General features: G+C 36.4%; 1 protein-coding gene across 1 annotated transcript; it reads right to left on the minus strand.

Annotated features, from left to right (window-relative positions):
- Positions 1–1442: 1442 nt before the first annotated feature.
- LOC132304973 (putative B3 domain-containing protein At5g66980) lies at positions 1443–10498 on the minus strand. The gene is made up of 5 exons (XM_059802667.1): positions 10351–10498; positions 4277–4667; positions 4057–4202; positions 3590–3685; positions 1443–1751 (listed from the first exon to the last, which is right to left on the minus strand). Exons 1-5 carry the CDS (start codon positions 10429–10431, stop codon positions 1443–1445), a joined length of 1023 nt encoding a protein of 340 aa, XP_059658650.1. The 5' UTR covers positions 10432–10498.
- Between the last annotated feature and the right edge of the window lie 382 nt (positions 10499–10880).

Raw genomic sequence — 10880 nt, forward strand, 5'->3', positions numbered from 1 at the left:
CCATTTTAGAATGGTAAGGAAGTGGAATGAGATTGAAAGTAAGCCATCTTAGAATGCACGGGAAAGAGGAATTTAGAAATGGACAGGGTATCGCGAATCCGGTGCTAACTTGACCTAGAGTGAGCACGGTCTGGTATAAGACGTGTAACGTTGGTACTAGGCCCCAAATGGTCATCAAATTGAGATCAGGGATAGTATCAATCTCGCCTCTGTAGAAGGAAGACACGTGGAAATATAAGTTAAGAGTTGGAAGTGGCAGTAGCAAATGAGGTTCAGTTTGTCTAAGCTGATTTCCACACGCGCGTACGCGTATATATCTGGCCTTATTTACTGACCTTCGCAACCAAGCAATTGTTAACTTTATAAAGTAATATTATTAATTCATAAATATATCGAAACTCAAATTTCAGAAATTCCACAGACAAAAAACGCTTTCATCTCTCTCTACCTTGCTCTCTCTACACTAGCCTTCATTTTCTTCCTTCTGCACTCCCTGCTCCCTTCCATGGGAGTGGGGAGTTGCTAGCTTGTCTCCCATGGTAGCAATAAATTCGGCGTGTTCGAATAAGTGTGCTTCGTGGGTGTTTTTTACGCCGTTTTTGTTTTTGTTTTTGTTCGACTAGATCTGCTCATATTTGTTTCGTTTTCGGCTCGCCTGGGCAAATATGTTGTTTTTCTCCGGCTAGTTCTTTGATCTAGGCCAGTTTGGGTTTTCCCTGCCTAGATTTGATCTTTTTCTCCTTGATTGGATCTTGTGCGGAGTTTTGTGTGTCGGAGCGCCTTGTGGTTATAGCTTTGAAACAGTTGCCGTACTGATGGCCAGACCTTTCGGTATCTCTAGTTTGCTGCGTTCTCCCATGGTGGTTTCATTTACAGAGTGTTGGGCTCTGTTTACTCCACAAATCTGAAGTCTGTTCTTAATTTATTTGCTTTGCTTCAAGATTTGTATGCCTTTTCTGGCTTGGCTTTGTGCCCCTGTACTGCCATCTTGGTTTTAGGCCTATGTGCCTTTGAATGACAAAAAAAAAAAAAAAAAAAAAGGAAAGAAGAAGAAGTTAGTTAAGACTTTTAGCACACAATTTAAACATATATTGTAGGATCTTCACTGTGCTCTATTTGAACCATTTGTGTAGTGGTCCAGGCTCCCAAGAATGGTCTTTGCCATGTTGCAAGTCAATATACATAAACAATATTGGTTATGCCTACAAAGTCCCCCAACAACTTTACTTCAAAGTATGGGAATTGAGAAACTAAATTTCAGGAGAGACTAAAAGTTGCTCCTAATCTGGACCAAATATAAGGATTAGTAAGTTCTGTAGTGATTACAAAAGGAAAATACATACATATAATGCAAGGAGGTTTCAAGTCCAAAAACCAAAAATCCTAATCATGTCATAGATTTTGCTCAATTCAAGTGAAAAGTTAAGTTCAAATTTTCACGTTCATGCCCCAAATTCACAGACTCTTCTTCTTATGGACTTTTTTTGAGTTCTTGCCCCTGCACGGATAATTTGTACCTGAATTTCTTTGCTGCTGCTTCTTCCTCCACCAGGAAAGAACTCAAATATGCACTTGTCATTTAACCTGAGGCTGTTATCCTTCAAAAATTTCCTGAACCCTTGGGCAAAATCCACCCGACCATCCTTCCTTGAAACAACTCTCACAGGCCACGACTTCTGATTCTGATCACGGAACACCATTTGTGGCTTGATGTTAATATTATTATTGTTCACCAAGCATTTAGGAATGTTCTGTGGCCACATATAATGTTAACAATAAGTAAATCTTGTTTAGAAAAGCACAATAACAATACAGACAGAAAACAACCACACCAGGTGTGGCTAACCATTGTAATTTCAAATTCATAACTGAAACCTCCTAATAGGTTTTCTACCGTGAAATATACTGCAATAATAGAATCAAAATTCAATCAACTGTACTTGGTTTAACAACGGATTCTTCCATCTAAAAATGAAAATAACTTTGTAATTCAAATATACTGATCAACGGAATCATTAAGGGGATACTTTAGGTGTTCACATCTTATTATCAAAGCAACTATTGTTTAGGAATGGTAATTTCCTCTAACCCTCGGGTTTCCGCCCCCACCCCGATTATATATGTACCTTTAAAAGATTTTATAAATATATATTTAATATTTTTAAGACCTTATTACTTTACTGGAAGTGTCCGTTAATATATTAAATATTCACTACTTAGTAATTTTAAAGTTGGGTCAATTTATTTATTAGCTCAATTTGAGTACTTTGGGCTAGTTTTATTTTACTAAATAATGAAAGTGGTATAACCCACCTCGTCCCGCAATTAAACGGAGTATGCGAGGCGGAGTCGGTACTTTATTTGCCGGAATAGGAGCAGAGATGGTATACCAATTATAAACCCATCCAGGAGTTTGAGTGGAGTTGGTATGACGAATTATCTAACGGGGCGGAGTAAGGTTTAGCAAACCCGCCTAAACTCCGCCCCGTTGCCATCCCTAATTGTTCAAGCTCCTTGGAACATAATCTGTACTGTGCAAATTAACATTCCAAATAATAATATACATTATAGCATGATGAAATTGGAATTCAACTATCAGAGTGGATAACATATACAAACTCCAATAATCAACTCTATTCTGTAATATCTCGGGGGGTTTGAGCCTTTGTTGAAACATTACATCAAAATAGAGAGGGGCTTAATATCAGTAGATGCATTTATTTCTTCTGGGTTCGTTAAGATACATATAAAATGATTTCACATCAACTGACAAACATGAAAGGTAAGAGTAATATCAATCAAGATGAGAATAAAATGTCTGGAATTCCCTGAAATGATCTTTAAATAATAAACACACACAAGATAGCAATCCCTAAAATTATTTTTATTAAATCAATAAAAAAATGTTTACTGCCACCCAACTTTACACAAAAATAGGAGAGGTAAGCTTGAACCCCTAATTGGTAGCTTTTACATGATTGTATCCAGTACCATCATCGAGAAAATCAAGAATGGCCACATGTAAAAGGTCTAGATGTCTAATGAGAAATGAAAATGGTTATAATTTATTAGATAGAGCAGGCGCAATTTTATCCTCGACTTTAAAATCATGGGAAAAAAACTTGGATGTCCTACCATATCTATATCCTATTTTTTTAGATTCATCGTGTCGATATCGTGTCATATCTCTTTTATTTTACCTTAATTAGTTTTCTCAATAACAACCACACAGTATGTTCCTGCTCTTATTTGTTCAGGAAATGACTTTGCCTTAATTAGTTTTCTCAATGACGACCACACAATATGTTTCTCCTACTATTTGTTCAGGAAATGGCATGGACCTACAGGCTACTGGTTAAAAATGTAACATGCATGGAGGGTTTTCTCCAGCAACATGACCTTCTGAGTTTTTGTCATGTGGACGAAGTGAAAATCCGAATTTGCAACTTTTAAAAACAGAGACCAGAAAAAGTTCACAAGCCCATGCATTGATAAAGAACACTTTTGATGACCTAGAAGACCTGTAGTTTGTCAAAAACGTGCTTACTCCTTTATATAATAATTATTATTCCAAGCTAATTCAAATGACCTTCTCTGCAAACATCTTTCCCCTGAACCTCCTTTCAAGCCTTGATACTAGCTTAAAATCTTGGAAAACAGTAAAGCATTTGATTGCTGAATCAACCTATACTTCCAGAAAGTAATATGAGGAACCAGATGCTGATGAACTCAGAGATGGTGCCATCTACCATCTCCACCCAAGAAATTCTCGTTTTCCTATATCATCATTTTCCCTTCAGCGTCCTCTCATTTAACATATATCAATGGTCTGATGACTCAGATCTCCCAACTAAATTATCTATAATTTTTGTAATATTATAAGTGATGACCATATATGGTTAAGGACCAAAAACATTATTGCACTAGGGGATCGGACTAACAATGAATATTGAACTTTAAAAAAAAAAAAAAAAAAAGAATAAAGGAAGACATTCTTAACCAAGTTAAATTTGAAACTAAATAAAGTAATCTGTCCAGTATAAGAACCGTACTCACCAGAGCGTATGTCCTTGACGTACGAAAAGTTGCAATAAAATAAGGATTTTTTGGTAAGGTCGTCTTTGCTGTTTCAGAGACCTTCTGCTCTTGAATGCTTTCGGAAGCAATTCTTCGGGGCCTAAGCTGAATTGGTCCAAGTAAACCTGTAAAGGTACATTAGATATATAAAAGGAAAAATGCAAAATGTCAACAACGAAACTAATTTGAAACAACTCACCTATTGATCTTGGAGATCTTTTGCAGCTTATTTCGGAATACTTTCTCTTGCGAACGTTAGTGTGCTTGGGAAAAGTCCGCTCTGCTTCTGTTTCTTCTTCAATCTTAACACATGTGAGAGTCTTCTCAATAGCTAAAGAATCTTCCTTCCCACATCCGTTCCTACCATATATTCTAACATTAAATAAAGAATTTCCATTGTATCTAAAAACTAAGAAGTCTCCGAGCTCTACAGAATAATGATTCACAAAGCATTGCCAGCCATTCTTAATAAAGACACCATTTTCAACATCTTCCATCTCCACATGCCAACATTTCCCACTGAGATCTTTAAGGATGGCCTTAGTTGGTATTGTTCCATTAAAATGCTTGATAAAAGCTGGTGGCACACACTGCAAAAATGAGATATTTAACTTTGCTGGTTACAAATTCAAAGAGCAGATAAATTATTCATATTGCAACTAGGAAATACTTCTACCTATAATTCACATTTTAATTTTTTCCATCGTACTCAACCAATTTTCTGTAAATAAGAAAGTAGGATACAACAAACATGGGCCTGTTTCTCTTCCGACAAAAGAGGTGCTCCGCTCCCATTTGGTTGATCGGAAAACAGGAAAAGGAAAGAAATTAATGTTTTAAATCTTATACGTAAAAAAATTGGGACCAGAGCAAACAAAACCTCAATAAGGGTTAGTCTAATGCATCATATTTTTAATCTGTATTTCTGGAAATCCAAATATTGGAACCAACAACTGAAGGAAGAGTAATTTTACTGAAATAAAATCTGATAGGATATGAAATAAATTAACAAAGCAAAGATATAGAGCCCCAAATAGCAGAAAAAAACTGCCATTTCTCTCACTAGTCACTAATTTGTGTAGAGGTTAGGTTTTCTGGGCATTGGATTCTCACCAATGTTTGCGTTACTCAAGCCGACATTCTCACTCCTGCTTCGTCCACCATTGCTTACACTAGTGCTTCCCTCTAGGTGGAACGCTCCCCTACCAATGTGTCTTTACATCCCACAGTTCGGCAGATCGTTTAGCCCCGTTCATCTTCAGCGCAAGAGTGCTCCATAAATAAGATATTACGCACTCTTTCAAGAGTGGCTGCTTCTTAGCAAACCTCCTGGCTGTATCTGCACCCCTACCTCCTTTATCATTGACCGGTCATTTAGGGGCCTTAGCTGGTGATCTAGGCTGTTTCCCTCTCAATGATGAAGCTTATCCCCATCGTCTCACTAGCTAACCTGTTATTTTATTTTGAGGTCATATCTAGTATTTAGAGTTTGCATCGATTTGGTAATGCTCTCGCACCCCGCACCAAAACAGTGCTTTACTCCTAAATGTCCAGCCAACTATTGTGCCTCAATGCATTTTGGAGAGAACTAGCTAGCTTAGGGTTCGAGTGGTATTGCACCCCTAACCACAACTCATACATTGATTCTTTAACATCTGTCGATCCGGACCTTCACTTAGTTTCACCCAAGTTTCATCCGGATGATGGATAGATCACCCAGGTTCGAGTCCATAAACAGTGACAAATTCCTTATGAAGACTTGTTTTCACTACAGCTTCGGTGGGTTTGTGATCCTATTAAATGATTTGCAGATAACATGTCTTCCTCTAATAGGAGAGCATGACAAATTGTGCACGTTGGAGGCATATAATTCACAACAGAGAATTAAAAATTTTCATAAAAGTTTTGCCTTCATTCTATTCTGTCATGGAATGTAGAAAAATTATAACTAAAGTAGTTGCTTAGACCTTATTGATAAGTGCTAAAATGTGACGCGTTTTAGCACCTAAGTTAGGGTATTTTAGTCCATTCATCTATCTTACTTTCATGTTTTGGATACTTATTTATGTTTTTGCCTATTTCAGGTTAATAAAGTTCAAACAGGCTAACAAGAGCCATTTAACTCAGTTTTGGAACTAAGGAGCAAAGTTCGAAAGGAACAAAGTTCGAAAGAAGCCAAGAAATATACACCAAAGGAACTTCGATCGATCGAAGGGGAGTCCCGATCGATCGAAGAGGTCTATAATCAATCGAAATGAGGCGATGCCAGCTCAGCCAATTGGATAAGGCCTGGAAGATATTTTTGATGCCACGTCAGCTTCGATCGATCGAAGCTAAGTGTTTGATTGATCGAAAATCTTCGATCGATCGAAATGCCTGCTGGCAATGAGCTGTCTAATTCCCGAGTGCTCCGATTTCTACCTAACTTGTGTAGTTGCGAATTTTCTCCAATCAGAGGCTGTAATTCTGACTTGGTCCTTACTCAAAGGAGTGTGTAATTGATTTATTGAACAATTATTGTATCAATCATAGATAGAGATAGACATTAGAAAATAGAAAAAAAAAAAAAAAAAAAAAAAAAAAAAAAAAAAATTCTCTCTAGAACTAGGGTTTTGGGAAGAAAGTAAGGATGAAGATGATGATGCAAACCTCCAAGCTAGCCCTTGAGGGTTCCATGTCTACTACAATGAGTGGCTAAATCCTTCTCTTGGGGCTAGAGATAGACCCTAGGCTTGCTTCTCAAACCTAGCTTTTGTGTATTTTTGGGGATTTTAATTGTAATAGATGTTTTGACCATGAATAAATATAGATCTTATGATTTCTACTTAATTTGTGTGGATTAATGCTTTCAATTGATCATTTGGCTCTAGTCATATGTCTATGTATGCTAGAATTGATGTTCATGTTTTTATCTCTAGATTCAATGAAATTAATGCATGTCTATGTGTGTTGATGGTGTTAATCTAGTGGTGGTCAAGGCATGGTGCTTAATGGAACACTCTTATGATTTATTTGATGGTTCACACTTGTTTCTTGATGGATTGTATCACATCTCTAGTTTAATTAGTTTAATTTCATGTCTCTAGCCTAGTTGTAATGTAGTTGTTTTAATTTCTTAGGTAGGTGAACAATCCATTCTTATTTCTTGATGTTCTATACTTGTGAATGCAAAGAGTGTATGTCTCTAGATGTTTGTGTGTGCATTAATTGAATGGATTTTGGTCTTATTTGATAGGTTGTGCTTTTCATTAAAATTGGCTAGACAATCTATACTTATTTGCCATCCATGCTTAGTTTCAATTGATGTCACACACACAAGTTACAATTTAAATTTTCCCATTAATGTACAATTGCTAATGTTTGATAAAGTGAAGCTTAATGGTGACTCTAAGCCCCAAGACCTCTCTCCTATATGTTTTCCCTACTTTCTAGATTGCTCTCTTTTTACTTGCATTAATTTTTAATTGCATTGTAATTTAATTAATCAATCACCAACAATCTTTGATCACTCGACCTACTAATCCGATATTAATTTCCATCACAAATACACCTCCTTTCCTTTGGGACGATCCCTACTCACCCTAGCTATATTTATAGTTAGAAGTGGTAGTGGCAATTTCTAAATTTAAACTTGGCCACACTACACACTTTTGCATGATTTGGTTTAAGGACACACCACTTATTTATCAACAGATTTAAAAATGTTCAGAAACTCCTTAAGCAACAACTCAGTTTCATAATCTATCACGTTTGGTAACTCACAATTAGTTATCAATTAAAAAGAAAATTTTTACTAAGGATCTAAATTTAAATCAACAGTGACTTGACTTACTAAAATGTGACGAGTGAAGAGAAATTTAAAATGTAGGGTAAATTACATTGACCTTGACTGAGGCTATGACCTTAAATAGAGCGGAATGGAATCATAGGATTCATATAACCGATCCCAAGTAATTGGGAAAAGGCCTGGTTGTTGTTGTAGGTGATAAATTACATTTAGCTCCGCTAATGTTACACAAAATTACATAGACCTTCCTTGTATTTTCAGTAATTATACTAACCTCCCCAGTAAGAAACAGTAGCATCGAGTACTTTCTATGGCAAATAACATAAAACTGAAAACATAGGGCCTGTTTAAAAGATTGTTCTCTCAAAAACCAATTATAACTAAAAACATAGGGCCTACTTGGTTTCTCATTAAAAAAACAGTTGTCAAGTCCATTGTTTTCAAATAATAATTATAAAATACAAATCTCCGTAAACATACCTTTTTTAAAACTAAACTATCATAATTCTCAATCAAACAAATTTTTATACAGTTAAAACTGAACCAAGTAGGCCAATGGGGCCGACTTTAAAGATTGTTTTCTCAAAATCAAATGTCTCTTTAACTCGTTTTCTAAACTTTTGGTCAGTGATAAAAAAATGATATAGTTGAAGTAGTTAAGAGTTTCATGTATTCTAGACACATCCTAAAAAGCATTAACCATACTAATATTACTTTAACCCCAAATTTAAAACCCAACATTAGTTACCCAATTTCGGTCAATTTCTCTCTGTAATGTTTTATACAAAACTATTTCCAAGGTCCTCTCAATGTTTGCGACCAATTATAAGGAATATTATAGGAGAAAATCAAACTGCATTTGTCTCGGGCTGCAACATTTCAGATAGCATTCTTATAGCTCACAGAATTTTACATTTAATGAAAAATAAACGGAAAGGGAAAGAGGGATCCTTAGCTATCAAATTAGACATGAACAAGGCCTATGACAAAGTAGAGTGGGGCTTTCTAAAGGCTATGCTTAATCGTTTGGGGTTTCATTAGCATTGGATTAGATTGATTGTGGAATGTGTTTCTTCGGTAACATATTTCTGTTGTTATTAATAGTATTCCTAATGGTTTTTTTTAAACCATCACGGGGTCTCCGACAAGGAGATCCATTATCTCCTTTCGTGTTCTTAATATGTGCGGAGGGATTATCATGGTCCCTTCAACAGGCAATGCAACAAAGAATGCTCTCTGGTGTTCAAATTAGTAGATCGATATTGTCCTCCTATTTCACATCCATTTTTTCTTTTTTTGCAAACAACTAGTTTTTATTTTGCAAAGCAATTTTTTTTTTGAGATTCAGAATTTGAAGAGGGTGTCGCAAACATACGAATGAGCTTCAAGACAACCAATCAACTTTGAAACATCAGCAATATCTTTTACCAAGAATACATCAGTTTGTGTCCTTAAAAATTGTGCCGAATTATTGGGAGTCTGCTCAAAAATAACTCATCCTAGGCTTGGCATGGTATAAAAAACTCAGCCGACACAAAACTGATGTGAATCCCCGACAAGATTGGGTTGTTTGAATTTGTGATCTTCATCATTTCAACACTGGTGGACTGATGTGGATATCGGTTTGGGGTTGACTGCATACCAATGTTGGGCACTTTGGAAAGCACGTAATGAGTTTGTAATTCATAACAATGTATGGGAGGAGAGCAGAATTGTAGCTGTTGTGCAGTGTAAAGTTTCTATGAATTTTTTGATGTTTTAGTAGACCAACCAAATGGTGTAAATGTTGGGTATGGTCGGGTTGAGAGAACAAGTTATTGGGAAGCTCCGTTCGTGACTGTCAAGTAGAAGTGTCGTGCTTGTTCGACAGTGGGTCTACAACGGGTGGTCATTGAAACGGACGCTAGAAGCATTGCTCTGGCAGTGAATAATAGAATGAAAACTCCTTTCATTCTCCAAAATATTATTTCGAGATGTGCGATCTCTATTGCAAATAATGCATGTGTTCTGTTGTTCGTATTGTTAAGTCTTAGAGAGGCAAACATTGTGACACAAAAGTTCGCTAGTCGTGCTAGAAGCCTAGAACTAGCGAGAGATGTTAGTCGTCTTTGGAGACGACTATGTATAACCCAAGTCACACACAGTGCGAGCTCAGAATACGAGGGTGTCGACACCAGTATTATATGAGTTAGGTGGGTTTGTGAAGAAATAAATAAATAAACGTTTCGAATTGATGATTTTTTTTTTTTTACCAGGTCAGCCTATATGAAGTTCCAATCTTTTTCTGTTTTCTTTTACTCTCGTTTCCAGGCAACCAAAACAGAACAACTTCGTGATGATTAATCTGGTCTCTCAAAAGTTGCACTAACTTGGTGATGATTAATCTGGTCTCTCAACAGATGCACTAACTTGGTGATGATTAGATATATAGACTATAGAAGAAAAAAAATAAATAAAGAAAATAAGAGAGAGAGAGAGAATATTACCAGTTGCTGAGAGCTCTTCTCGGGAAAATAAACTTTGAAAAACTCAGGATGGTTATTGGAGGCTTTTCGACGTCTCACCATTTTTGGGGGTGTATTATGAACCGTATTTACCCTAATGGGCAGAGAACGAGACACCCGAAAGCATAATTAAACCCTAATCGGGATAAGAGACGAGAATAAAGTAACTACCTACCCCATAGGTCCGACAAAACTGGACGTACCGAATTGCTAGATTCGCAGACCATTATTTAATAAGTAGACAGCTTTCATTTTAGGGTAAAATGCCAAAAAAAATCACCTGAATTATTGGAGAATCACCAACTAACCCCTGAACTACTAAAATTGCAACTAACTCGCTGAATTATGCATTTTTATTACAGTTTACCCCCTCTGGTGAGATTTCAGTTAGATTTTGGAGTTAAAGTGATCATGTGACACACAGTATTACTTTAATGACCATAATGCCCAAATGATCATGAAAAGACAATAATGCCCCTTGTGTTACCATCATCACCCAAACAAACCCTTAT

Source organism: Cornus florida, unplaced genomic scaffold (assembly GCF_030987335.1).
Source record: "Cornus florida cultivar Cherokee Brave unplaced genomic scaffold, ASM3098733v1 CherokeeBrave_3.0.0_Hap2_Chr04, whole genome shotgun sequence".
Lineage (NCBI taxonomy): Eukaryota > Viridiplantae > Streptophyta > Magnoliopsida > Cornales > Cornaceae > Cornus > Cornus florida.

Coding starts and splice junctions, on each gene's coding strand:
- LOC132304973 (XM_059802667.1), bottom strand. CDS start 10,431: ATGGTGAGACGTCGAAAAGCCTCCAATAACCATCCTGAGTTTTTCAAA. Junction 4,203..4,276: donor AAGATCTCCAAGATCAATAG/GTGAGTTGTTTC, acceptor GTACCTTTACAG/GTTTACTTGGACCAATTCAG. Junction 3,686..4,056: donor CGTCAAGGACATACGCTCTG/GTGAGTACGGTT, acceptor CTGGAAGTATAG/GTTGATTCAGCAATCAAATG.